This window comes from Diplotaxodon limnothrissa, linkage group LG18, assembly GCF_057381915.1.
Source record: "Diplotaxodon limnothrissa isolate DT_005_m linkage group LG18, D_limnothrissa_male_GT1.1, whole genome shotgun sequence".
NCBI classification, from domain to species: domain Eukaryota; kingdom Metazoa; phylum Chordata; class Actinopteri; order Cichliformes; family Cichlidae; genus Diplotaxodon; species Diplotaxodon limnothrissa.
This window is the reverse complement of record NC_140613.1, coordinates 42,803,232-42,831,047: the sequence shown is the minus strand read 5'-3', so window position 1 is coordinate 42,831,047 and position 27,816 is coordinate 42,803,232. Positions and strand designations below refer to the sequence as shown.

Genomic DNA, 27,816 nt, shown 5'->3' with positions numbered 1-27,816 from the left:
TACCAGATTTAGACAGTTACATCTCTGACATGTATTGACAAAAAATACACTTCTGGAATTTTGTACATGCCATTTTTCAATAAAAATAACATTTAAAAAGTTTGTTTTGCTCTCATAAAGAAAACAAATCCTAAATGTCATGCAGTCATGCAGATGCATGCCATAAGCTGAAGAACTCTCACTCTTTTCTCAATTTTATTATACAGCCAAATTTCCATCATTACTGAAATTTTTTTTAAAAAAATTGGGGGTCATTAACTACAGGACTTACATTGCCGGTAACCTGGTAATAGATTATAGTAGCGAAAACAAGCCCAAGGTTTAAATCGTTGAATCTAGGACAACATTTTAAGTTAAAGTTTAGACCTGTTAACACACACACACACACACACACACACACACACACACACACACACACAAGCTTCTTTATATTTTGTTTACAAGTAAGGCAAAATCAAAGTTTTTAGGAAAAGTCCTCCAGGCTGATTGAACAGCTTTAAAAAGCTTTTGTTTTGATGTTGGCTGCCTTTTGTTTCATTTGCTGTCAACACAATCCCTGGATTCTGGGATTGTGCTCCACTGTGTGCTAACCAGGTATGGTTTTATTGGTTTATTCACTGGTTTGGAATCACCGAGCCTCATTTACAAACAGTGCAAATGCACAATTTTTTACAGGAAAATCTGTGATTTATCAGTATTTTCATAACTGAATTTCTTTGTATTTTGCAAACAAATGTTGTAACCCCTCTGACAATGGATAACAAACAAATCACAGCCTGGCTGCAGTAGGAATTTGAATTTGCTACAAAAAACAATAACCCCCCCCCCCCAATTATTATAGCCTTATTTACAGTTTTCCAAATGATCATATACCACAAAATAAATAGCACAGGTAAAGAAAACAAAAACACTAAATGAAAACAGTGTATTCAGCACATGTATAAACTGACAGCTTAGAGTACTCAGCCTTCTTGGAGTACCTGGGTGTGGTGCTTGAGGGTCGTCCTACTGCGAGACTGCAATGCTCATGTGAGCAACGAAAGTGAGACCTGGAGGGGCGTGACTGGGAGGAATGGCCTGCCAGATCTGAACCTGAGCGGTGTTCAATTCAATTAAATTCAATTTTATTTATACAGCGCCATAACACAACAGTCACCTCAAAGTGTTTCATATTCCAAGGTAGACCCTACAATAAGTGTTGTGTTGACTTCTGTGCAAATAACAATTTGTCCATTACAAACACAATGTTTGAACATAAGGACAGACTGTGGCACCAGGACACCCTAGGCCGCAGGTCGATGATTGACTTTGTAATCCTATCATCAGGGTGGCTGTAGCTCAGGCAGTAGAGCAGGTCATCTACTGATCGGAAGGTTGGTGGTTTGATTCCTGGCTGCCAAATATCCTTGGGCAAGATACTAACCTTCATACGCCGATGGATTCATCAGTGTATGAAGGTGTGTGTGAATGTTAGTTAGAAAGCACTTACGTAGAAAATGTGTTTGTGTGAATGCTTTACAAGTTGTGTAAAGCGCTTTGAGTCCACGGAAGAGTAGAAAAGCGCTATATAAGAACCAGCCCATTTACCATCTTTGGCTATATGTTCTGGACACTCAGGTGAAGAGAGGCGCTGATCACCACCTGGTGAGTTGGATCAAGTGGTGGAGGAGATCTGTGGGGCACATGAATATATTTTGATGTTGTGCTGGGAATGCCACATCTTCAACTCCCACATTGGGCAGAACTTTGACAGCATTCCAAAGGATGCTGGGGAGAAGAAGGAGGAGTCCTATTGGGATTGATTACCCTGTGGGACTTTGGATTTAATTTTTTTTGATTGATTCGTACCAACGGGCCAAGTGGAAAAATTGGACCAGTTCTTTATCCTCTCAAGGATACTTGAGGGTGCATGGGAGTTTGCCCAGTCTACATGTGTTTTGTGGACCTGGAGAAGGCATTTGACTGTTTCTTAGTGTTGTGTGGGAGGTGCTTCAGGAATAAGCGGTGTCTGGCCTGTTGCTATTCGCCATTCAGTCCTTATACGACTTGCAATTGCGCGGTCCACATTGCCGGCAATAAATCAGACTTGTTCTCTCCAAGGAGAGAAGTATTGAAGTCTTGGGGAGAGGGGAAAATGAGATCGACAGACAGATTGGTGCTGCGGCTGCAGTGATGTGGACGCTGTACCGGTTCGTAATGGTCTGCGTCCCTAACCCTCAACTATGGTCACAAGCTTTGATGGCGGAATAAGCTTTCTCCAAAGGGTGGCTGGCTTCTCCCTTAGAGAAAGGGTGAAGAGTCTGGCCATCCGGGAGGGACTCAGAGTAAAGCTGCTACACCTCCATATTGAAAGGCGGCAGTTCAGGTTGTAAGGGCAGCTGACAAGAATGCCCCCTGGGCGCCTCCTTGGTGAGGCAGAGGGGCAGACCCAGGAATCCTAAAGAGATTAGGAGGAGGTGGCTGGGGAGAGGGAGCTGCTGCCCCCCGCGACCCCGGATAAGCGCAAACAAACAAACAAAAAATATATGGATGCAAAGAGGTGTGGGAGTCAACCTTCATCCACTCATTTTCTTCCACTTATGTGGGACAGGGTCATGGGGCAGAGGCTTAAGGAGAGCCGCCTAGACCTCCCTCAATCCTGCTACCTCCTCCAGCTTATTTGAGGGAACACCAAACCTGTCTTTACCACAACAGAGTGGCGGGCAGCATCCACAGCCTCATCTATTAATTTAAAAATATTCCATTAATCTGTGTTTTATTGTTTCTTAAATGTTCTTATTTTTCCACTGAAAATGACTTCTACCATTGCTGGATGTGATCATTTACAATATATATGTTTTTGGTACTACACCCTTGATGCTGAAGAATCTGGATTTTCTGTTTTCATTGCATTGAGCTTTTCATATGAGGCTGACAGATTACTCCATGTGGTCCTTGTCCTCCGTCTGTTAGTCATAGCGCCTTTTTCAAATTTTCTTTCTTACTTGAGCGAAAATAAGTGTTTCAGGGGAAATGAACTCCTGCATTTCAGACTCAGTATCGCTTTTTATTTATTTTTAAAAAGTCATCACTCCTGTGGAAACACTTTGGAAAGCTTCCACCTTGGACCTCAGACATTATTATTTAATTTTGTGCAGTCACACTTTCTCCTTATTTCCTGCCTAGAGGTGCAGGCGTCTCTCTTTACCACATCATCACCACTTTCTCCACTTCATCTGGAGGGAAATGTGTCCTTATGTAGAAAATTGGGGCGGGTCAGTCTGCAGATAGTATGCAAACTGTATTCTACAAGGTTGTTGATTCCGAACACTTCAGATTTATTAATGTTGGACACGATGTATCATGCTTCCTTGAGGTTTATTACCAATTGTAAATACCTGACCCATCACTGTGATTTGTACTTAAGAGTAAAATGGCCTTCTTTGGCCATTAGAAGACAGGGGCATTGGTACACTTTTATTTACAAAGCTATGCTTGGATTGCTGCCTCCTTATATTTGTACTTTGGTCACAAGGACAAATAGTGGTTCTTACTCCTTGCGCTCAAATGATCAGCTGCTGTTGTCTGTTCCCCTTGTCCGCACAGAGCTGGGTAAGAAAGCCTTTGTCCACTCTGCGCCTTTTTCATGGAACATGTTACAGAAAGACTGGAAACTAACTGAATTGTTGTCTTTAAATGTTTTTAAAACTAAACTCAAAGGCCTACAGGCTGCCTCAATAATGTGTAATTGTTTTGTGTAATTTTAACTTTGTTTGTTCGTATGTATTTGTCTTGAAATGTGCTGCCTCTTGGCCAGGACTCCCTTGAAAAAGAGGTCTTTGATCTCAACGGGACATTCCTGGTTAAATAAAGGTTAAATAAAAATAAATAAATTAAAATAAGCAGTAAAAACTAAATAGGCCGGTTGTATGTTTTATAAATCCAACAATAATTTTTCTTGGGAACAATTTTTTTTTTCGTTACACAGAGTAATTCTACGTAAACATTAGTAAATGAGGCCCAGTGTCATGCTGACACTTTACAGCTTTACAGATGCACAGACACTTCTTTAATAGGTTCATAATTTCATCAGTTTTGATAAGACTGCCAACATCAGTGGCTGAAATGCAGCCCCAAACCAAAACAGAGTCCCCACTGTGTTTAACGATGGCTGTAAAACACTCACCGTTGTCTCTTCTTGACCTTCTTCATGCACTCTAGCAAGCTGAATTTTTTACATTTGGACCTATCGCTCCATAAGATGTGGAGGATTTTCTCCCCGCTTCCCTTCTATTGGCTTCTTGACACATTTCCTGTTTTTGACGATGCATCTCTCCCCGACCATTTCTTAATAACGTGACATAATTATTTGAATACAATTTCTCTTTGCCATGTGATTTGTATCAATGTTTCAGTGACAATTACTTTGACATCGTCCATATTTTGCAGTTTTATATGCTTTGACAATGGTGGCATTAAACCTCATGGAATGAACCTCTTCTTGCAGGTTTTACAAACATACTTCCTCTCACTTGTGCAACTTCTTGTGTACACTGTCAGTCACTACTTTGACCACATCTTGTTGTAGTTTCGCTAAATTTCACCCCCTCACCCATGTGGATTCTTGTGTGATCCGTCACAGAACTGAAACCTTTGCCAGGAGATTTGCAAAGGTGCTGCCTCTCAGCTGTGTGATTTTTCACGTGAACACTCCCACCACTTTGAGTAAAAACTTCTCCAAATGTTTTGCAAGAACTCTCACTTGTGTGAGACCCCATGTGGACAGTCAAATGACTATTTTGACTGAAAGTCTTACCACAGGTTTTGCAAGAATATGGCCTCTCACCTGTGTGAGTTCTCATGTGTACATTCAAATGACTGTTTTGACTGAAGCTTTTACCACAGGTTACACAGGAGTAGGGCTTATCACCTGTGTGAGTCCTTATGTGGACAGTTAAATCCCTCATTTGGCCAAAACCTTTTCCACATGTTTTACAAGAATACGGCTTCTCACCTGTGTGAGTTCTTGTGTGCCTTTTCAACTTTGATAAGCAGGTAAATTTTTTCCCACATGTGTTGCATTGATAAGGCTTTATATGTGTGTGAGTTTTCATGTGGGCAGTCAAATTACCGCTTTGTGTAAATCTTTTTCCACACGTGGCACAAGAATATGGCTTCTCACCTGTGTGAAACCTAACATGACGTATCAAATTTGAAGCGTCCCTAAACGGTTTCCCACAGATCTTGCAGGGATAGGGCTTTTCACCTGTGTGGGTTCTCATGTGGTTCAGTACTTTGTCACGTCTTCTGAAATTTTTCCCACATGCTTCACAAGAATATGGCTTTTCACCCGTGTGAATGGTTATGTGGCACTTCAACTTTTCCAAGCGGATAAATCTTTTTCCACAAGTGTTGCATTGGTAAGGTTTTATACCTGTATGCGTCGCCATGTGCACCGTTAAATTGCCTTTATGATAAAATCGCTTCCCACAAGTATCGCAAGAATGTCGCTTCTCACCTGTGTGATATCTAATGTGACATATCAGATTTGATCTGTCACTAAATGCTTTCCCACAGATGTTACAGGCAAAAGGCTTTTCACCGGTGTGAGTTCTTATATGGACCAACAAGTTATCCTTTCTCCTGAATTTTTTCCCACATGCGTCGCAAGAGAAAGGCTTCTCACCTGTGTGAATGCTCGTGTGTACTTTCAATGTTGACACGTATTTAAATCTCTTCCCACAGGTGTTACAAGAATATGGTTTCTCATCTGCTCTTCCCTGGCATAGAGAGTCGTGAGAAAGGAGCTGGCTGTTTGGCTCTTCTTTACAGGAACTCTGTTCCTCAAAAACTGAAGAGATCATGAAGGGATTGGTTTGCTGCTCCAGTACAAGCTGCTCTCCCTCCAGTACAAGCTGCTCTCCCTCCAGCACAAGCTGCTCTCCCTCCAGCACAAGCTGCTCTCCCTCCTGATTTGTGAAGAGTTCCTCCTCTTCCTCTTTTATTTGTAGAAGGCCTAGGTCCTGCTGGTTCAGACCAGATTTATTCTCCAGGTTAAAGAGCCATTTGTCATCGAAAATGTCCTCCTTGCATGCATAGTGGTCTAAAGGAATAAAGGGACACATAAAAACATTACTACTGCGATGAGAGGTAAATACATTTTTCAACACCAATAATGACCTTAGACATTGTTGTATTTGGTGTATGATATTGTGAGTTTTTTCTATCCGTTCACCATCTAAATGTATTTGCTTCCACCAATTTGTATGTGTGCAGCTGACAGCCGAGGCTTGTGCGTTAATAAAGACAAGCCTGCAGTCCGCGAGTCCTCTGTTGGGATAGTATGAGTACTATGAGGTAATTAAGATATAATGGGGCCTGATGATTCAAGACTTCGTAGGTGAGAAGAAGGATTTTAAATTCAATTATGGATTTAATAGGTAGTCAGTAAGGACAACCCAGCATGGGAGAAATAGTTCCCATTTCTAGTTCCTGTTAGTGCTGCTGTACATTTGCTGCAGTGTCTTAGATCCACTTATGCTTTTCTGGGAGCCTTTAAAATAGCCAACAACAAGGAGTCAATATAGTTCAGCCTTGAAGTAACAAATGTGTGGTGTAGTTTTTCACCATCACCATTAACTCGGACGTTAAAGGACATATGCTGGTTAAAAATGACTCCGAGACTCTTCAGTGTTTCTGGAGTCGTTGTGTTAAACCAGAGTAAACGTCATGTTTCTAAAGCTCCATTTTGTCTGAATTTAGGAGAAAAACAATTACTGGACATGCAGACCGTTATGTCTTTCAGACAAACCTGCAGTTTAACTGATTTCTGTTATCAGGTCTCATTTTTGAAAAATAAATAGGTAGATCTGTAATGACCTGAGGCAGCTTTATCAACTAAAGGCTTTGAAAGTAATGGTTAATTTACAGCAGCATAAAAACCCGTGGTACATAATGTTTTTAACACTGATAAAATTATCACTTTTAATATCAATGCATTGTATTTCTATTGTGTCTAATAGACACACTGATGGTTTGGAGAGACTGAAAGAAGCAGTCTAAATAAAAATCAGTGGATGTTTAAGTTGAATACTTGAAGATGGATCTCATGGAAGGATGTGATCGTTTCCTCTCTTGAATGGCTAAATTCTTTTGCTTGTGAAGAATTTTAAGAAATCATGACTACTTAAAGTTAATAGGTTATTGGGCTGTGCAGAGCTCTGACTGTCAGCATAGCTACGGTGCAGAAAAGAGGATGGTTTTTATTAGTAAGCGAGTTTTTGTTAGAAAGGAACAAACTATTTTTCCAGGACAAACTCTAAGTTAGAGTTATCTCCATGAAGGCATGTGTTGGTGAGTTATATGAAGGAAATATCAGCCAAACTGCTTTGATTTGCCATTTTCTTTTTTTTCAGTAGTAATGTTACATTCACTCTGACGAATGGGAACATTGTAACCTTTGTTTCTGTGTTGTCTCTTCTTTGGCTTCAGCTTTGTGCTGGTGTCCACACGGTTGTCTACTTCCTGGTAATGATTCTTAGATCCAGGAGAGCTGTGACAGATGAACTGGTCAGAACGTATTTTGGGTTCATTATCATCACTTTCCTCATTAGTGCAAGGCACCATGAAGGTGTCAGTTTCCTGCTTCAGTAAAAGCTGCTCTTCATTCTCAGTGAAGCAGTGTTCCTCGTGTTCCTCTTTAATCGGCAGAGGAACCGTTTCCTCCTGGTCCAAACTGGAGATGCTCTCCTCATTGCAGAGCTGCTGGTCTGTGAGAACGTCCGTATTGTAGACATGTTGTGGGAGATCTTCAGAAAAAAAGAAATAAAAAGGTACACATGACAAAAGGTTACTCCTGTGATCATTGGACATTCAAGTTAGTGACAGAAACAGGTTTCTTTGTGATAAAACAACAATAAAAATGCTAAATTTAAGGTTCTACAGTGAGAGCATGCTGCTCACACTGTTTCATCATTTGTTGGACAGCTTTAATTGAAGCAGCTTTTTAAAAATGTACATTAACCATCCATTTCTGTTCTCAAACGGATCTCCCTGTTGGAGCTCAGTGTGGGGGGAGTTATTTTTTCTCCTTGTAACAACAAGAGGCATGGCATGGGAGGCGGCGATAAAGAGAGGGGACTGGAACTACTAACAATGCGAAGCCTTAGTTTTTAACCTTTCAGCGTCAATCTGCGATTGAGGATGGAGCCTCTCAGTGCCTCATTTGTAAATTAAATATCCTCCACAGAGCTTTATGTTGTGCATTTTCTATGGTTTCGGTTTGGGTCGCTGCTCATGTGGTCGAGCAGCCAGTGCTACCTAGCCTGACCTGTCTCTCCAATGTGATGTTTGTGTATTGTATGTATGGTCGGCAAGGTATCATCTACTTTAATTGCCCCTTGGGGATAAATAAAGTCTCTCTGACTGAAATACAGATCTTTTTGTTCTTGTCCTCCATTTTTAGCCTAAATTAATTGGAGAAATTTTCAAGAAATCTTTTTGATACTTGATGAAAATCATTTGCAGTGGATGTCTAAAGTCCAAGAACTTCTCAAAGGACTACGAATTCACAAACAGGCTGCTCCTGGTTCCAGGTATTAGCCTTAGCACCAGTCTGCAGCATGCATCAATCATAACGCACAGCACGATGTGCCACACGCTTCAAATGCTATTTGTTGTCATATTTTAGTAATATGCAAACATCTTTTGTAGTAACATGTTTTCATGTTTGACATCAGTTTATTGTGTGTTTTTCCTCTTGGGTGTCTGTCTGCAGTATAGCGTGTAATGCTCATAATGCACAATGCCAGGTATGAAGAATGTGATTAGTTGTTCAAATGTTATTAGTTTTTGGCATGTTTACTTAACGGTTTTTCAAATGTAACATAATATCTGAGTGTTTCTTAGTTTTAGACGAGTTAGGCGATTAAAAAAAGAAAAACAGACTAAGACGTCAGGAACATCCCTGGCTTCTAGTGGAGAGCTGTGTTTATGAAAAATCCAATATCACTCTTATTACCCTGGTGTGTTTCTGACTCTCCTCAGAGCACATGCTCCTCTTACAATTAGTTTCAGCAAAATTGTAAATCAAGTAGGAAAATTACATTTATGGAATTGACAGAGTCTAGACAATATTTTATCGGCAGTCCTCTAATGACCCGTTTTCTGAAAGGCACCATGTGGTTGCTTTGTTTAGTGCCATGTCGCACATTCACAGCTCCCACAAAGCTCACCCTGAACTCACCACACAACAGCTGATTAAAGTCACCCACCCATATCTACACTGCTCTAGTACACTTCACATTTGGATGGCTGCTAGGTTAAAACAGGGTTTGGAAAAACATTCCTCTTCTGGTACAGCATTGGACTGAAAATGATTTTAAAATCAGCCAGTAGCCAAAGAACAAAAAAATATATCGCAGTAGGTGAAACTGTGGCCTCTCCTATGCAAAGTATACATAAACCATGAGCAGGTTAAGACTTTTGCACAATATTGAGTTTTTATACTTTACCAGTCTTGGTAGCCGGGAATCGGTCCGCCAGGACCTTTGATCCTGGCCGCCGCCTAACTCACATTGCACCAGACCCCTATGGCGCCTCCTGCGGGTGGTGGGCCTGCAGGAAGATGGGCCCATGTCCCCTTTTCGGGCTGTGTCCGGCCGAGCCACCAGACGCTCGCCCTCGGGCACCCTCCCCCCCAGGGCGGGGCCCCGGTAACCCTATCCCGGGCAGGGTGAACTGTTCCCTCAATGGTCTTTTCATAGGGGTCTTCTGAATCGCTCTTTGTCTGGAGTGCCCACTCCGGGTCAGGGATGAGTTCCTGCCCCAAGTGGAGGAGTTTAAGTATCTCGGGGTCTTGTTCACAAGTGATGGGAGAAGAAAGTGGGAGATTGACAGACGGATTGGTGCTGCGGCTGCACTGATGCGGACGCTGTACCAGTCCGTCGTGGTGAAGAGGGAGCTGAGCGTAAAAGCGAAGCTCTCAATTTACCGGTCGATCTACGCCCTTACCCTCACCTATGGTCACGAGCTGTGGGTAGTGACCGAAAGAACGAGATCGCGGATACAAGCGGCAGAAATGAGCTTCCTCCGAAGGGTGGCTGGCCTCTCCCTTAGAGATAGGGTGAGAAGTTCGGCCATTCGGGAGGGACTCAGAGTAGAGCCGCTGCTCCTCCACATCGAAAGGAGCCAGCCGAGCAGTTTGGGCATCTGACAAGGATGCCTCCTGGGCGCCGCCTGGGCGAGGTTTTCCGAGCATGTCCCACCGGGAGGAGGCCCCGGGGCAGACCCAGGACACGCTGGAAAGATTATATCTCTGGTCAGAGGAGGCAATAGCGGAACTACAGGGCTGTTTCGAGGTGACCGACTGGGAAACACTCTGTGAGCCTCACGCCGAGGACATCAATGGGCTTACTGAGTGTATCACAGGCTACATAACTTTCTGCACCGACTCCATTGTTCCAGCTCAGACTGTTCATTGTTACCCAAATAACAAGCCGTGGGTGACTAAGGACATCAAAGCCCTCCTCAACAACAAGAAGAGGGCTTTCAGAGGGGGCAACAAAGAGGAGGTGAGGAAGATCCAGGTGTTACTAAAGGACAAGATCAGAGAGGCTAAGGACAATTACAGGAGGAAGCTGGAGTGGAAACTCCAGCAGAACAGCATGAGAGAGGTGTGGAGGGGCATGAAGACCATCACTGGATTCAGGCCAACCAACAGCAGGGGAGCTGAGGGAGGTGAGAATAGAGCCGACGAGTTGAATCTGTTTTTCAATAGATTCGACACCACAGTGTCTGCTCCCACCCCCACAACCTCACCTGCAGTCAGCCTGGAATCCAGAGCCACACCACTGTGCCAGCCTCTCTCTTCACATGTTGCCTCCTGTGAGATTCCTGACACCCCTCCCCCACCCATCACCTTCACTCAATACCAGGTTGAGATGCAAATGAGGAGACTTCACTCAGGCAAGTCTGCTGGACCAGACGGAGTGAGTCCCCTTGTCCTCAAGGCCTGTGCCCCCCAGCTGTGTGGAGTCTTTCATAAACTGTTTATGCTGAGTCTGAGTCTGCAGAGGGTCCCGGTGATGTGGAAGACATCATGCCTCGTCCCTGTACCAAAGACGCCTCGTCCCAGTGGCCCCCAGGATTACAGGCCCGTGGCACTGACCTCCCACATCATGAAGACCCTGGAAAGGCTCATCCTGGACCAGCTGCGACCCATAGTAAGACCACATCTGGATCCCCTTCAGTTCGCTTATCAGCCTCGTCTCGGAACAGAGGACGCCATCATCTACCTGCTCAATCGTGTCTACACCCATCTGGACCAGCCGGCGAGCACTGTGAGGGTCATGTTTTTTGACTTTTCCAGTGCTTTCAACACCATCAGGCCGACCCTCCTGGGTGATAAGTTAGCAGCGATGCAGGTGGATGCTTCTCTGGTGTCCTGGATTGTTGATTACCTGACAGGAAGACCACAATATGTACGTCTCCCACAGTGTGTGTCTGACAAGGTGATTAGCAACACAGGGGCACCACAGGGGACTGTCCTCTCCCCCTTCCTCTTCACCCTCTACACCACAGACTTCAGCCACTGCACAGAGACCTGCCATCTTCAGAAGTTTTCTGATGACTCTGCGGTGGTTGGATGCATCAGCAGGGATGATGAGACAGAGTACCGGGCTGTGGTCGACTCCTTTGTCACGTGGTGTGAGCAGAATCATCTGCAGCTCAACGTGGCAAAGACCAAGGAACTGATCGTGGACTTCAGGAAGACCAGGAAACACTTGACCCCTGTTTCAATCCAGGGGGTCAGTGTTGACATTGTGGAGGACTATAAATACCTTGGAGTACACATTGACAATAAACTGGACTGGGCTAAAAACACCACAGCACTTTACAGGAAGGGCCAGAGTCGTCTCTATTTTTTGAGGCGACTGAGGTCCTTCAACATCTGCCAGAAAATGCTGAGGATTTTCTATGAGTCTGTTGTGGCCAGTGCGATCCTCTATGCTGTTGCATGCTGGGGGAGCAGGCTGAGGGTCGCAGATGCCAACAGACTTAATAAACTGATCCGTAAGGCCAGCAATGTTGTGGGGATGGAGCTGGACTCCCTCAAGGTGGTGTCGGAGAGGCGGATGCTGTCCAAGATAAAGACAATGTTGGATAACACCTCCCACCCACTCCATGACATGTTGGTCAGTCACAGGAGCTCGTTCAGTGAGAGACTGAGATTACCGAAAAGCACCACTGAACGACACAGGAAATCATTCCTGCCTGTGGCCATCTCCCTGTACAACGCATCCACTTAACACACTGTTTGCTGCTACAGCTACACATGTTTCTTTTCCAACTATTTATTTATAAGTGACTTATGTATGTATGTATGTATGTATATATATGTATATATTGTACTATTCTTAGTTAGCGTATTGTCTGTCTTGTCTTAATGTTGGTTTAAAATGGAGCACTGTAACAAAAAATAATTTCCCCCAGGGATCAATAAAGTATTCTGATTCTGATTCTGATCTCTCAGCTGGCCTGGGAACGCCTTGGTGTTCCCCAGATAAGCTGGAGGAAGTGGCTGGGGAGAGGGAGGTCTGGGCTTCTCTGCTTAGGCTGCTGCCCCCGCGACCCGGCTCCGGATAAGCGGAAGAAGATGGATGGATATATTTTACCAGGTGAAAATATTTAAGAATGAAAGCTCTCAAAGAGAACATCCCAACAATCATCCTCCATGGAGCAAGCATTTAGGTATTCGTGCACTACACGAGTAGTTACCTGCACGAGTAGGTTTTTTTTGAAGAAAGCACCATCTGTTGTTGACACTCAGCAAAGCGGTGTGTTTATAGTGGACACTGAGCTGCAGCCACCCACTGAGTAATTGTATTAACTCAATTATAAAACATCATTGTTGCAAACTCTTTGCTTCAGTGCTTCATTTAATGCATGACTCTGTAGCACTCACCCATATCTTCAACTGAAAATAGACCTGCAGGGCTCTAGAGGGCAACCAAATCTCTGATTGTTCGCATTTGGGGGGTTAGCGTCCAGAGATAGTCAGGGATGGGACCTCTGCGATTGGCCGTGGTCCTGTAATTGTCCCTTAGTCCTTCGCATGGACGTTTGAAAGTGCAGGCACATAGAGAGAGGTGAGTAGCTTGAACAAAGCGATATTGATTCATGAAATCCTGAATCGACTTTTAAATATAAATGTATTTTGCCAGAAATGCCGGAATCTCAGGTTAAAGCTCACAAAACTATTTCAACAAACAGCAAATGAGAGCAGGAAGCCATAAACACAGAGCGGACCATCAGAATCAGCTTTCTCTTTCTCGGATTTCTCACCCGACAGCACGTACACGAACACGCCGTCGGGGCTGAAAGCCGACAGCTCACTGACTCTGAGATTTAAGATTCCTTAAATAATGTTTTATTAATAAAAGAAATCCTGTCCACCCAACATCAACATATCTCAGACATCTTCAGGCTCTCTGCCCTTGGTGTGTTTTGGACCAGCACCTGTGACATCAGTACTTGGTAATGTTCCCTGTGTTTCATGTGTCTGAGCGAACACACCAACTCCCTGAGCGATCCCTTGGACCACTGTGAGCAAGAGCAGACGTGTGCACTGTGGTCACACCAGCATCGAATCCATCCAAGTTACATGGTTTATTAAAATAATCAAATTACAGCATTTACATTTATGTTAGACTACTTTTAATTAACTGCTTTAGCCCACTTACAGTGAAAATTAAAAAAATCTTGTCCATGTCCTGTGTAGTATGTTAACACTATTGGAAGTAAAAATAACTTGAACTCCAATTTTGAAAACACAACTTTCTTTTTTTCTTTTTTTTTAAAAATAAAGCTCTGACTTGTATTATGAGCCTGTGGTCTGGGAGAGAGTCCTGTAACTCTCTGGCTGTGTCCCAATTCAGGGTCTGCACGCTTGAAGTACGCATTTTAAGTCCGATTACGTCACCGCCACGCGGTCCCAATTCGAAGTGCACTTCAAATGCGTACTCCAAATGCGCCGTCGATTTCCCCAAATATCAAGTGTGGTCCGGTGCACGCTTTGTGGTCCCATATATCCCACAATTCATAGCGCGGCGGTGGGTGTGGATTATTTTGCCGCAAAATACGGCAGAAGGCAGAAGGGAGCGGCCAAAGAGTGAACTGTCAAAAGTAAGTACTGAATATGATGTCACTTATTTATTATGTGTGAATGTTTAATAACGAAGAAAATTTAAACATTACTGTTGGCCACATGTCGGCAAAGTTATGTGACATTAGTGCCTTTATGTGTGGACGGGATTATTTTTTAAAACGAAAATGGAAAATCTCCGTTTTCAAAAATACCCGTGTACGTGTGGACGTAGCCTCAGTCTCTGACTGGAAGCGCTAATTCGTCATTCGGCTTTTGTCAGACTAAAGTAACTGTTAAAACTGTTTGAAAAGCTCAGCTATAACACAAGGAGAGATTGAGAATTTCCTTTTAGTTCTCAGTTTATTTGATATTGACAAAAGTTAGTCAGTTTTGTCTGTTCTTCTGTAACACAAACTAAGATTTATTTTTAGAATTAATATTTTGTTTCTAAGTGGAATTGACAATTTAGTAGTCTGTTTCGTTTGTGCTATTTTGAAACTTAAACGCTTTAGTGGCTGCCTTTTGTGTAGTTTGCAATATTTGCCTTTATTTATCTGAAAAAGTCTCATGTTCCTTAAGTACATCTACCCTGTTGAACTTATTATGGGAAATAAATATTTAAATAAAAACAAGCTGCTGATTTTTCACATTTTACTTGTGAGCAACGGCACATTTAAATCTTACAAATATAGTTATTTGGCTTATATCGTGATAGATATCGTTATCGCCTGAAATGAAAAAAACATATCGTGATATGAAAAAATCTCATATCGCCCAGCTCTACTATAAGGATGTTATGTGTTTGTAGACTTTCTGCCCAGTTTGACCCATTTAGCAGACGTCAGCCTGTTTAAGGCTCTGATATCTATTCTGTATGACTTAAAGCAGTTATGACATGGTCTGATTTTCTCACCCAATAAAGGAATATTTCATATATCAGTCTACTCTTCATTCTATCAGAAACTGTTTTCACAGCTCGTACATTTTCTTTTTACACATATATGTAAGCATTGAGCCAAATTTAGTAATGCCAACATACTGAAGGAACAACATTTGTCTCTTATGTATAATACATCTGTATATACACTTTTGAGTGAAGATTTAAGGTGATTGGAAATATATATAACTGCAACTTGAATCTTTGACCCAGAGTTCAAGCTCAGTGCTGTAATATACCCCCCTCTTCCGGGGGGCGGGTGGGGGTATATATATTATATATGGCTACGGATACCGACTACGGAACGGAGCAGTTGTCAGCCACCTCCTGTAATTTTAAATGGCACTCGTCATCAGAAAGGTTGCCTACCCCTGCTGTAGATTATTTATTATAAGCCTATTTTTACTTTGCTTACCAACACAATTTAAAAACTGGTTTATAGTATGAAGTTCGCATAGTCGACAAAAGTCCTGAATCGGTCATGTGCTTTGGAGCACAGGCACATCCATCAACTCTACAAGGTTAACTCTGTAATCATCAAAGGTTGTTACGTTCAAACTGAGGGCTATCTTCCAATGTACACACACTAACAGTCCAGCAAAGGTTTGAGCTGTCTGAACATCATGCCAAAAATAGAATAGAATAGAATAATCCTTTAATTGGCCCACAAGGGGAAATTTGGTTGTAACAGCAGCCAAAAAGACACATATACAAACAAAGAGTACACAGGACACAGAACAGAAACATACACAATTTTCTTACATATTTACATTAAGGACAAAGTGAAAAAAGGACTCTGTCAGATCGCAGCTGCTGATACTGGCTGCAAGCTTGGAGTGGCGCTGGAAGTCATATATAAATAACCAAAGACATTTAAACTTGAGAAAAATAACTTTTGTTGCTCACAAATCAGGAGATGGCTATAAGTTATTACAGCGTTTCCAGGTTTAAAGAATTGGAATTAGAAGCAACATCAAGAAATATAAAGTGTGCCACACAATACAGAAAATGCCTGAAGAAAGATCCAGCGGTCTAAAGACCCAGAACAGCTGCCGAGACACTAGAGTGAATGACTTAGCCACGTTGTGAAAAGTAGATTCAAAGAATACAATCACTAAAACCCAGACAATGGACTGCAACGTTACTGACCAACAAAAAAATCTCCCTCACCCTCAAGCCAGAATAAAGTACACTAAGGACAACCTGGAGAAAGATTATGCATATTGGAAATACCTCCTGTGGGCACATGACATTTGGAGAAAACAAGGAGTGCATACAACCCAAAGAACACTGTCCCCACAGTGAAACACAGAAACACAGAGAAACACAGAAACAGTGCAACACAGAAACACAGTGAAACACGGAAACAGTGGAACAAAGTGAAACACAGAAACAGTGAAACACAGTGAAACACAGAAACACAGTGAAACACAGAAACAGTGAAACACAGTGAAACACAGAAACAGTGAAACACAGTGAAATACAGAAACACAGTGAAACACAGAGAAATACAGAAACACAGTGAAACACAGAGAAACAGTGAAACACAGTGAAACACAGAATCAGTGAAACACAGTGAAACACAGAAACAGTGAAACACAGTGAAACACAGAAACAGTGAAACACAGAAAAACACGGAAACAGTGAAACACAGAAAAACACGGAAACAGTGAAACACAGTGGAACACAGAAAACGTGAAACACAGAAACACAGTGAAACACAGAAACACAGTGAAACACAGAGAAACACGGAAACACAGTGAAACACAGAAACACAGAAAAACACACAAAACGTGGAACACAGTGAAACACAGAGAAACACGGAAACAGTGGAACAAAGTGAAACACAGAAACAGTGAAACACAGAAAAACACGGAAACAGTGAAACACAGTGGAACACAGAAACAGTGAAACACAGAAAAACACGGAAACAGTGAAACACAGTGGAACACAGAAAACGTGAAACACAGAAACACAGTGAAACACAGTGAAACAGAAACTCAGTGAAACACAGAAACACAGTGAAAGTTAGTTCAGGGGATATGTGTTAGCCTTGTTAAAAACACAGGCCACCACAACACAGTCACGTCCATGTATGCCTGCTGTTAGGGCACAGGAAGCTGCTGGAGTGTTGTCCTCAACAACATGTGTCAGACAATACAAGCACATAAGCACTGACACAGGAAGTGCTTTTGTGTGTGTGTGTGTGTGTGTGTGTGTGTGTGTGTGTGTGTGTGTGTGTGCCTGTGTTTAATTGTGTAATTTCCGTAACTGTGAGATATGTGCTGCTACCTATCTTGGCAGGTCTCCCTTGAAAAAGAGGTTTTTAATCTCAATGGGATCTTCCTGGTTAAATTAAAAATAGAGGAAGGGAAGAAGTTAAAAACTGGACATAGAGACATCTGAGTGTTTGTGTCTCTGTGTAATCTGTAAAGCTCTGAGCTTCTGTACTCATACATCAATAAAACAACCATAAAACCAACACAGTCGTACATGTCTGCACCACAACAGCTTGTCTTCCATTATTACCAACTTAGCCTGACTCGACTCTGTTACTGTTGTTTTTAATTACTACTAAATACCACCTCAATGTGTGTCGGACGTCATAGCAACGCAACTGCAAGTCCTGTGATGTCATTTGTATGTGACACAACCACAACAACAGAGGACGCTGCGGCAGTATAGCTGATGCCCACACACACAGACCACTACCTCCTCTTTGACTCCCACCACCGTCTGGAACACAAACTTGGACCCTACAACACTGGGCAGAAAACACGCCCAGGGCAGGAGGCAAAGAAATGGAACACACATGTAAACAAAGCTTTCAAAATATGTGGTTATCCCAGCTGGGCCTTCATCCAACCAGCACAGATGCAGAGTAAAGAAGGTCAGACACCAACGAGCCACACACTCATACACAAACTGGTTCATCCCAAACACAAGCTAAGCAACACAGTGTATGCTGTGGAGTGCAACTAGGAGAGCTCAGACCTCTGCAGTGAAGAAATTAAACAGCCACTGCATAAACGCATGGCACAGCATAGAAGCGCCACCTTGACAGGACAAGACTCGGCTGTACATCTGCATCTAAAGGTCAAAGGTCACTCTTTGAGGATGCCAATGTCCACATTTTGGACAGTGAAAACAGATGGTTTGAAAGAGGAGTGAAAGAAACCATCCTTGAACAGAGGGCGGGGCTTACGACACCAACTGTCTGCTACCTACATCCCAGTTTTGAGATCCCTTCCCAGGCACCTCAACCCCTACTCACATCTTGCGTCAGTTGATCTGAATAAGTCACATGATAGGGCGAGGCGAGGTCCCACAATGGCTTCACCCGAAGTCTCTGCCGATAGCGACCTACACCCTTTTTTGACACCTTGGCTCACATGATGAATATACATCACAGACACCTCACCCTTACTACTGGAACTTCAACATTATGCACTCCATACTGTACATTAATGCCACTTGTTTTGCACATGTTCAACTACCAACCTCTGTATAGTTTATACATTTTATTTATTGTTTACTCTATTTAATTTGTAAAATATGTGTACACACACACACACACGTAGAAAAACATATTTAGTATACACATCCAGTAATGCATATACTATTATATATTGTACATATATTTATTACTCTCAGATTTAGCCATTCTTATATTTTCCTTGTTTTATGTTATGGTATGTTTTGCACACCTCTGTTGCTTGTGAAGCTCACACACAAGAATTTCACTCGCATGTAATGGACCAGTGTACCTGCACATATGATGTGACAATAAAAGTGATTTGATTTGGATTTGATTTGAATAGTGGGTCAACGACCCTCTTAAGGGACACCTGGGACCTGAACAAACTGAGTACCGTGTACTGATTGCATGAATACAGTTGAAGTTTTAGAGCAGTCGTGTTAGAAATAAACACACTACTGCACTGGGAAAATATAACTGGGATAATACTGTGTTTCCTGCTCGCTGTGCTCGTTTCAGCTGCTCCTTGAATGTCTCCATTGTCCATGAGCTTTATAATTTCTCCAGATTTCTCAACGCAGCTAACACAAAGACAACTTGAAAGGACAGATGTAGTAGTATCCCACGGAGAGAATGGGGGTGGGGTTATATAAATCAGTATGTGGCCAAAAGCAGAGACACAAAGAGACACGCACTGCTAACAAAAGAAACGCGTTATGTGATCGATATCAAACTATAAAGTAACCTTCTTTGTGTTACACCCACGCCTGAAATGTGAATCAATTTCCTACGCCATCTGGAACCTGCAGTAAACCGTTTCAGGTATGCGCTCCTTCACAATAACCCGAGGGCATCAATTTATTTTCAGTGAAGTTTACAGCAGCATTTCCGTGACCTCGTTACATCTACCTGTCCGTTTCACCCCTTTAAATGCGTGCTACTGATCCACTAGTTCGCAGCTTTATCATGCAGCGGTGGTTTTGTTACGTACCTATTCTCTGTAACTTTATTTTGGGGAACTTAACGGTGATATCCCGGAGTATGCGCTGCCTGGCATCGGCCTCATTCTGGACGATCGTTTTTACAAAGGCTCCGAATATCTCTTCAGCAGCAGCCGTTAGTCGCTCATTAACAAAGTCTCTCAAATACTCGACTGAACACATCGTTACTTCAGCAGCTCAAATATTTATCTGCTATAAAGTACACAACCGTTTTCAGCTTCGACTACCGAGCAGAGCCAGAAACGTTCTACGCATGTGCAAAAAAACTTCTTCCTGTTCCTTCCTTTCACAATAAAACCCATCGACATTTTTAACAAGCTTTATTTAAAAATGACAACCTATGCACCACTGACTATAGAAAGGACTGTTATCCAGTGATGTTTATACAGCCAGTGGTGCATACAAAGAAACTTAATGCCATAACAGGAAATGAGTGTGTACAAAATAATAATACAAAATCACTAGTTTTAAACTCAGTGTTCGCAAATAATGTAAATTATTATTTGGGAGTAACAGGCAGAAGTTAGACAAAACATTCACAAAGAAGATGAAGATGAAGAGGCTTGGATGGAGCTCTGAGTAGCATGTGAGAGGCTGAGATGAGGAAGAGCCGGTCTGCATGAAAGACTGCGAGGGCCGGATAGAAAGATAATTGGACTAGACCAGTGATGTCAGCAGTGAGCTTGACAGGAAAGTGGAAGTGATGAAAAGGATAGATTGGCCAACAAACACAGACAGATCTGCGATACAGATTTTTCTTTATTGAACCATGTGTAAGCTTCATTTCAATAAGCAGAGATTTTTAGGATGAACGGAACATGATTTATTGATAAACAGAAAGCAATCAAACAATTCCACAATTTTATTGTAACAATAATTCTATTCTATTCTAAGCTTAGAAGTGGATTGTGGTAAATGAGACACAGAGCGGGCAGAGTTAAAGGGCCATCGGTGGCCAGAAGAGCGTTACGGAGCTGAGACAGAGCTCATGATCTGTGATAGAGATCAAGGCCAGTGAAGGCTAGGAGAGAAAGCAGAGAGCCTGCAAGAGGCTGAGCGCTAGCAAAGGACAGACGAAGGAGAGAGCCTGCATTAAGGCTCAATTCAATTCAGTTTTATTTATACATCGCCAAATCACATCGACAGTCACCTCAAAGCACTTTATACTGTAATGTAGACCCTACATTAATAGATACAGAGAAAAACCCAACAATCGTATGAGCCCCTATGAGCAAGCACTTTGGCAACAGTGGGAAGGGAAATCTCACTTTTAACAGGAAGAAACTTCCAGCAGAAACAGAGGGGCGGTTATCTACCGCAACCGGTTGGGCTGAGGCCAGGAAGACGGGACAAAAACATGCTGTGGAGGCCAAAATGGGCCAGTGAAGGAGATCGGAGCCTGCAATAAGCTGTAATATGCTATAATAATAGAACCTGCTAATTTTTGGTTGGAATGCTTTAGTGATAAACTATAGTGGTGAAAAGACAAATTGGAAAAGATAATGTCATATTTTGGATTGAATAGATTAGAAGAGGAAGTAAATTCACTGAACCTTAAAAACCCTTAAAAAGCTAAAACGAATATGAAATCCAAAAGACATTCAACATAGAACTAAACATGCCTTTGCAAAGACAAATTGGTATCTTATGAAGAATCGATAAAGTTATTGGTTCTGGACTCTTTCAGTCCAGAACTGAAAGAGTAACCTTTGCTATACCTTTATCCAGAAGTTAAATAGAAGATTTGAAAAAAAAACTTGGTAACCCTGGATCGTGACATCTAGCACTGAACTGTATTCCAGAAATTAAAATTTCAGTATAAGAAACTCCTCAGCCATATGCTGCCAATGTGCTGGAAAGGAGAGTTCATTTGTTAGTCCTTGGATACAGCAGGAACTATAAGGTTTTTGTCTCCAGAATGTGAACTGATGCGAATGAGAATTAGCACCTCAAAATCTGAGGCCATGGTCCTCAGCTGGAAAAGAGTGGAGTAGCTCACTCTAGGCCCCAAGTGAAGGAATGTAAGTATGGGGGTCTTGTGCATGAGTGAGGGGAGCAAGAGGTTGACAGATGGATTGGGGTGGCAGTGTTGCAGACACTGTTCCAGTCAGTCGTGGTGAAGAGAGAGCTAAACACAAAACAGGCCCCTCTTCTGTGGAACCAGCTTCCAGTTTGGATTCAGGAGACAGACACTATCTCTACTTTCAAGATTAGGCTTCAAACTTTCCTTTTTGCTAAAGCATATAGTTAGGGCTGGACCAGGTGACCCTGAATCCTCCCTTAGTTATGCTGCAATAGGTGTAGGCTGCCGGGGATTCCCATGATGCATTGAGTTTTTCCTTTCCAGTCACCTTTCTCACTCACTATGTGTTAACAGACCTCTCTGCATTGAATCATATCTGTTATTAACCTCTGTCTCTCTTCCACAGCATGTCTTTATCCTGTCTTCCTTCTCTCACCCCAACCAATCACAGCAGATGGCCCTGCCCCTCCCTGAGCCTGGTTCTGCAGGAGGTTTCTTCCTGTTAAAAGGGAGTTTTTCCTTCCCACTGTCGCCGAAGTGCTGTTCATAGGGGGGTCATATGATTGTTGGGTTTTTCTCTGAATCTATGAAGCGCCTTGAGGCGACTTTTGTTGTGATTTGGCGCTATATAAATAAAATTGAATTGAATTGAAATTGAAAAACCTAAGCTGGTCAGTGTACATGCCTTCCCTTACCTATGGTCATGAGCTCTTGGTAGGAAAGGGTTGTTTCTTGTGAAGCGTAGCAACGGAAAGAATTCAGTCAGAGGTGGACTCGCTGGTCTGTTGTGGATCGTTGTCCTGGTGCAGAACCCAAGTGCTACAGGCCAGAAACAGATGGCTGCACATTCTCCTTCAGGATGTTTTGGCAGACAGAGGAATTCACGCTTCTATTTACCACAGCTTTGTGCTAAATAAGTGTGTATGCAGCGCTATGACTAAGTGAGGCAGCAAAACAGACTGAGACCATCAGACTACCACCACCACGTTTGACTGTTGGTGTGATGTTCCTTTTCTGAAATGCTGTGTTACTTTTACACCACATGTAATGGGACAACTTCCAAAAATGTAACTTTTGTCTCGCCTTGGGTATCATCAAGATGTTTTTGGCAAAACCGAGATGAGCCTTTATGTTCCTTTTTGCTCTCACTATGGTTCCCCACAGCTTTAGAAATGGCATTATAACCTTATCCAGACTGAGAGATCTCAGTTACTGTGTTTCTCTAGGATCTTTAAGTCTACTCCACTTTGTCAGGCAGGTCCTATTTAAATGATGTCACATATGACAGCATTTGTAACAGGCCATATATAATTTATAGAAAAACTTTATATATATCTTTTTTCTTCTTCTTGAAGCTTAATAAGGAATAAGGAAGATATGTAATCACTCATCTGCCTGCTTTTCTGGGTGTTAGTTTGGTTTTCTGTTCTCTGCACCACTACCATTTCCCACTCTGTCAATCTTAATACTGCCATTGCTACTTTAGTTGTTGAAAAGCTGTTAATATAACAATATCCACTTCTTAAGTCTGAGGTCCGAACCAACGACTGTCCAAACTTTCAAACAGAAACTGTGTCATCACAGAGAATTAAAAATGGTCCAAATTCTTTCACGTTCAATAAAATGATCAGTGTGGCTCTTCTCCCAGATGTAAAGTTTAACATCCAGGCATCCATGAAAAAGAGGATAAACTACAAAGTCCTGTAGCTGAACGAATTGGCTTCATGTGTGACCATGACGAGCCACTGCCACTTGGTAAATATGCAGATAAAGTAAAACAAAGAAGCTTAGGCTATACAAATGTGGCACAATTTACATTCAGCTGTCCTGTGTATTACTACTGTACTGAGAAATGTCTCTTAAGTAAAAAGTGTAAAGGGCAGTGAAAAGTTACACATTTAAAATGCACCAGAATGTATCTGTAAATAAATGTCAGTATTTCTTTCTTCACTTGAAGAAACATACGGTCAAGGTTAGGTGACCTCCACCTACTCTGTGTCCAGCAATGCCTCTGATCGAACCAGGGTTTGGTTGACTAGGGTCTGCGTGCTGCCTGAGTCCACCAAAGCATATACCCCTGTGAATGATTCAAACACCACACGACGTTAATTGGCTGTTTTGCCACTTTTATTCAGGCACACACACACGATATGCTTCAGCACTGAAAAGGGAAGCTAGCTCATCAACCTAACTACCTCCACCTGCAGCTCAGCCTCCCCTTGAGCCCACTGCACCACCCCTCCACTGCAGCAGAGCCAAAGATCACACCCCTGCCACAACCCCCTTGGCACCTTATCAGAACGTTGTATGTCCCTCCTGGACCAGTGGTAGGTGTTGGGAGGCTGTGTCCCAAACGCCCACACCTCCAACACACCTGGGGTCCGTTCTTCGTACCTCGCTTACTACATCCAAGATCAAATCATCGCGCTAACTTTGAGCTCGCTATTCCGGTTCTCCGAACACACCTGTTGTTGACGATTAGTACAGCTGGATGAAGTAATGTGAGATCACTGGGTGGCTTAACAGGTATGGAACGCCAGGACTGCCATAATGAATTAATTAAATACACCATTAAATAATTAATTAAATGTGTCAATAATTAATTAAAATTGGAATTAATTAATTAAATAAATAGTTATGACACATGTAATTAATTAATTATTGACACATTTAATTAATTATTTATGTATTTCACATTTTAATTAATTATTTATGTATTTCACATTTTAATTAATTATTGACACATTTAATTAATTATTTATGTATTTCACATTTTAATTAATTATTGACACATTTAATTAATTATTTATGTATTTCACATTGTAATTAATTATTGACACATTTAATTAATTAATTATTGACACATTTAATTAATTAATTATTGACACATTTAATTAATTATTTATGTATTTCACATTTTAATTAATTATTGACACATTTAATTAATTAATTATTGACACATTTAATTAATTATTTATGTAGTTCACATTTTAATTAATTATTGACACATTTAATTAATTAATTAATTATTGACACATTTAATTAATTATTTAATGATATATTTATTTATTTCATTTTGGCAGTCCTGGCGCCTGGCTTTCATCATGAAATAATTTTATCTGTCAGCCTCACCCATCAAACTCAGGGGGCGGGGTTAACGCTGCCCATGCAGCTTCTCTAACATTTGATTGGTTGCCGTGCAAAGTAAGTCAAAACAGGTCGATCCTAGATAATCGATTGCTTGTGTAGACTTGGGGCAGCCAGGTATCCCAGAATGCAGATCAAATCACAAGCAGCAATGGTGGTGGTGTAGTTTTAAAATACCCCGTTTTTCTGTCACCAACTACACTTTTAACAGTGTTTTAGCCGCGAATGTCGCGCCGTATGTCTGGTCAGGTTGTCAACATAGAACATGTTTGCAAAAGTGCTCAGATGTTTTCAGAGATTTCACTAGCTCTGCTAACAGTTAGCATGCAGAGTGCACCGAGGGGGTACATTAACCGGTTTGTTTACATATTCCACTCTCCGTGTTCCACATGTTGCATTCGCAGATTCTCATTTTCACCGAACGATCGTCTCTTTCCGCCTGGTCTTGTGTCTCTGTGCTTCTGTAACATAAAGAACGAGCTGACATTTTTCTCACGAAACCAGCGATCAGCTCAACAGACCCTCAGTTTACCTGCATGCATCCTCCTCCTCATCTGTCAGCTGTTTAACACCTGCTGCTAATTCAAGAAACACGCCTACGTTACCTGGTGATAGTCACAGTTTAACTGGGCAGCCGGTGCTCGATATAAAGCAATGTCAGCGCATTTTTCTGCACAAGATAAGTAAATATAGTGTTTTCCCCGAGCGCAGAGCTGCTGGAGCTCGTTTCCTTACAGAGCACTTTATAGGCGAGCCAGCTTTATCAGCGGCTGATGTCCAATCACCAGCACACAGCTTTCAAACCTCAGCTGAGTTTTAGCTCTCAGTGGTTAAACGCTGGACTTCATTCACTCAGGTTCTGTCTGTCGGGTCACGTTTACTTCGCTGTTTTATTTACAACTGAGCAAATCGGTTTGGCTGAGGTTAAAGTTACGTTTCATAACTGCATAGTTTCACAGACGTTTAATGGTTCACTGGCACATGTGTTAGACTGAACTATCATCTAAATATCATCTGTTTTTTAATAGTTATTCAACTGTATTCTAAGCACCAGCTGTCTGTTAGAATGTGATTTTTTTCTCTCTCTGTTGGCAGAGGTATAAAAATGCGCAGGAAAATCTGACGTGCATGGCGAACTTCACCGACGATATTTAGGGAGGAATAAACACACATCAAACATACATGAACCATTTGCCTGTCTCCATAATTGAGAGAATTTTCTCTTCTTATCTCAACACTCTCTCTCTCTCTTTTTTTTTTTGCTTTTTCGGTCATGTTATGTTTACCTGTCAAAGGCTTGTTACAAACTATGAAACACATCGTGCAGACTTCTGGATGTTAGAAGAAAACGAATACTGCTCATGAATGAGACTAAAGGCAGGAAGGTGTCCTTTAAAACTAAACATGTTAATAGGACCTCCCTGTTTATATCATAGTTTATGATATAGCATGTGTATTTCAGTAATAGCCTGCTGAGGCCACTATACGTGCTGGCCTCATATCAAATGTGAAGGCAGACTGAGTCTATGTTTGACGTTTTTTATATCTAATCTTCCTTTTCAAACATTTAAACAGCAGCGAGTCTGCAGCTGAGGGAATACAAATTCAAATTGTCGGAACAGGTTTGCTCGTTTCTTGGATTCATTTGGTGATTTATTAAATGTATAACTGTTATTCTAATCTGCTGCTGAGTCTCTTACACTTTTCTTTATGCTGTATATTTTCACGTCTCTGGAATAGTTGGCAGTTAGATAGTCAGCTGGGAAACTTTGTGTTAACTCATGGAGCTGAGGATATCGTGGATATGCTGACCTCGCTGCGTGGTGTACAGAGCGAGGTCAGCATGATTAATATTCACAATAAAAATATTAGCCGAACATCATGAAGTCTGTATGTGTTTCATAGTGTCGAACAACCTTTGTACAGTTAAAGCCAGCAGTTACTACATGACGGAAACACCAACGTTATCTCTTTTATGTGTTTATACACAGGTCACGCTGATTACTGAACAAAAACCCAAAGATCAGATGTTAAACAGATTTATTTGCTCTCTCTCCTCCTTAAACATGTTTTTAATGTTAGTTATAATTCAGAATTGGCGACTGAAACACGTAGGACACATAAGAACATCAGGAAATAAAACACCGATAAATATAACCTCAGTAAAAGAAGTCAGCGGGGGTTACTACAGCTGTGTACCGGGGCCTGCGCTTTGTCGGTGGGATTGCTTGCGAGGAGAGCGGGTCTATCCCACGCTTTGCCGTGAGACTGGGCAGACATCTCCGAAATCATCGAAGCACTTTTGCAAAGAGGCTGTATCTTGACAAACCGACCAGACACATGAAGATTAAACCACTACATTCTCGGCTAAAAAATATTAAAACGGTATTTGGTGACACACACACAGGGTTTTTCAAAGCTCAGTTCTGTTAGCTTCCACATGCCGGTTCTTGTGTGCTAGAAACAATGGCCACCAGGCCAAAGCAATGGTTTTGACTCGATCAGCGTTAACCCCGCCCCCTGAGTTTGATGGGTGAGGCTGACAGATAAAATTATTTCATGATGAGAGCCAGGCGCCGGGACTGCCAAAATGAAATAAATAAATATATCATTAAATAATTAATTACATGTGTCAATAATTAATTAATTACATGTGTCATAACTATTTCTTTAATTAATTAATTCCAATTTTAATTAATTATTGACACATTTAATTAACTATTTAATGGTGTATTTAATTAATTCATTATGGCAGTCCTGGCGTTCCATAAACAGGGGCTACGCATCGATAGTAGAAACATTGATCGGCAACCCTTTGATTGGTCGGCAAAAATGTCGAAGGAGCGCGCTCAGTATTTTTCGGCAGCAGAGCAAGAACTCTTGATTGAGGGATTTCAGGAGTTTCAGAGTTTAATTAAAACGCAAGGGAACACTGCAAAGGCAAGGAGAGAGGGCTGGCAGAAAGTTGCTGACAAATTAAACTCGTAAGTAATTTCATCCATCCATCCGCTTCCGCTTATCCTTTTCAGGGTCGCGGGGGGCACTGGAGCCTATCCCAGCTGTCATAGGGCGAAAGGCGGGGTACACCCTGGACAGGTCGCCAGT

General features: G+C 41.9%; 1 protein-coding gene across 1 annotated transcript; it reads right to left on the bottom strand.

Annotated features, from left to right (window-relative positions):
- Positions 1-1,316: 1,316 nt before the first annotated feature.
- On the bottom strand, positions 1,317-19,767 carry LOC146614225 (uncharacterized). Its single transcript, XM_085378310.1, has 3 exons — positions 19,532-19,767; positions 7,437-7,787; positions 1,317-6,082 (listed from the first exon to the last, which is right to left on the bottom strand). The coding sequence occupies exons 1-3, from the start codon at positions 19,701-19,703 to the stop codon at positions 4,536-4,538; spliced, it is 2,070 nt and encodes a 689-aa protein (XP_085234436.1). The 5' UTR covers positions 19,704-19,767; the 3' UTR covers positions 1,317-4,535.
- Positions 19,768-27,816: the final 8,049 nt, after the last annotated feature.

Coding starts and splice junctions, on each gene's coding strand:
- LOC146614225 (XM_085378310.1), bottom strand. CDS start 19,703: ATGTGTTCAGTCGAGTATTTGAGAGACTTTGTTAATGAGCGACTAACG. Junction 7,788..19,531: donor AATAAAGTTACAGAGAATAG/GTACGTAACAAA, acceptor TTTTTTCTGAAG/ATCTCCCACAACATGTCTAC. Junction 6,083..7,436: donor GAGACAACACAGAAACAAAG/GTTACAATGTTC, acceptor TTATTCCTTTAG/ACCACTATGCATGCAAGGAG.